Genomic DNA, 1,709 nt, shown 5'->3' with positions numbered 1-1,709 from the left:
TTCATGATAACCTGTTATGATACTTCATTAATCAAGGTAGCAATATATGGAAACTTTTTAAACTGCTTCATTTATCAAGGTGCAATTTATGGAAGATTTTTAAACATATTTAGCTATGAACATTTATTGAGCCTTTGTCTTCACCAGTTTTTTCCCCCAAGAACCTACAGTAATAGGGCATGGCAGCTTTTGAAAAGTCATGGGCTCATAGCTTTCCCAAACTGGTTTTTAGTGTGGTTTTTGCACAGAGATATCAATTTGGAGAAGAAAATGTACTTGAAAGTTTTTATTTCATCCAAGTAACTTCTTTTTTTTTTTCTCACAGGATGGGGCCCTTTATGCCACTGCCATGGTAAGAAGGGGCCCCCATAAGTTTTTTTTTTTTTAATTTTTTTCTTTATTGTATCATTATTGTCTAGCATGCATGACTTGGAGTTCTTCTAGTTTTTGAGTAAAGATTCTTTTTGGTCGTCGACTTTGTGAGTATGATTCATTTTAGTCTTCGACAGATCGAAATGACTAAAATGAATGATGCTCACAAAATCGAGGACCAAAGCGAAGATTTAATCTTTATTCTTCCATTTCTTATGCATTTTCATGAGCCAAATTTATATTGCATTTGATTTATTGATTTACAATAACAGAAGAGTATGAGAATGAGACTAAGTTTGAACTCTGATTGTGGTTATCGTTATTCTTTCACTCTTCGATGGGTTTAGTTTGATTATTTTATTTTATTTTTGAGAAGCTGACCTGTTCATATGACATTATCTCAGATGCAATGTGGCAAATGAACTTGAGGTCGAGTGAAACGATGGAACCTGGACCTTATCCTGAGCATCCAGGAGAACCAGATTGTTCATATTACATCAGAACAGGACTCTGTAGATTCGGAGCAACATGTCGATTTAACCATCCTCCTAACAGGAAACTGGTAGAAACTCATATTGTGATTTTAAGTTGATAACATAAGTGTTATGAAGATTGTTGACACATGATTATTTGGTTTTTGTATTCATTCATTCCATAGGAAAAAGAATAGTTTGTAGCTGTTATAAAATGTTGAAACTTGAATGAAATTATCTTTTCTGTACTTTTGTGATCATTGTCTTGATCACTTATCTGATTAGTTTTTCTTCAAATACCATTAGGCTATTGCCGCTGCACGGATGAAAGGAGAGTTCCCAGAAAGGATAGGGCAGCCAGAATGTCAGGCATGTACTTGTTTCTCAATGAGTGCATAAGGTGCATATTGCTTGTTATAATGTGCATGCTTTTTAAGGTGGAACTTTATAATAATTTTGGAAACTATAGCAATCTGCATGGGCTAAAACAATTTACAGATGACTTTTACTTTAGTCCGCATGACAAGTGTCTACAATATCTTTTAACTTTGGAATTTCAAACAGTTTGGTGAATGGAACTAGGGCAAAGGAGATCATAATGTTAATGGGAGTTGCATGTACATCTATTTTCTGTACTATTGTTTCTAGAATGGTTCATATGCAGTTATCTGAAAAGTGGCATAATTCGGGTAGGAAGTTAACAGCATTTCAATTTGCTTGTGTATGCAGTACTCTATCAAAAATTTTGAGGCAACTGATTTACATTTATATTGTATTAGTTTAATTTGAGTTTTCATTGGACTAAAATCTAGTTTAAAATAATTTCTAGTTCAGATGTGCCCCCCCTCCCTCTCTTTTCGCGCA

The 1,709-nt window shown here is 34.1% G+C and overlaps 1 protein-coding gene across 1 annotated transcript in view; it reads left to right on the top strand.

Annotated features, from left to right (window-relative positions):
• LOC107635137 (zinc finger CCCH domain-containing protein ZFN-like) overlaps window positions 1-1,709 on the top strand; it is a gene marked incomplete at its 5' end in the record, with an annotated part of 6,006 nt that overhangs the window by 952 nt on the left and 3,345 nt on the right. The window contains 2 exon segments of the mRNA XM_016338514.2: window positions 777-934; window positions 1,152-1,214. Coding sequence (XP_016194000.1) covers window positions 777-934; window positions 1,152-1,214 — 221 coding nt within the window.

Source organism: Arachis ipaensis, chromosome B04, assembly GCF_000816755.2.
Source record: "Arachis ipaensis cultivar K30076 chromosome B04, Araip1.1, whole genome shotgun sequence".
Taxonomy (NCBI): Eukaryota; Viridiplantae; Streptophyta; class Magnoliopsida; order Fabales; family Fabaceae; genus Arachis; species Arachis ipaensis.
The sequence above is the reverse complement of the archived record's forward strand: the minus strand, read 5'-3'. Positions and strand labels throughout refer to the sequence as shown.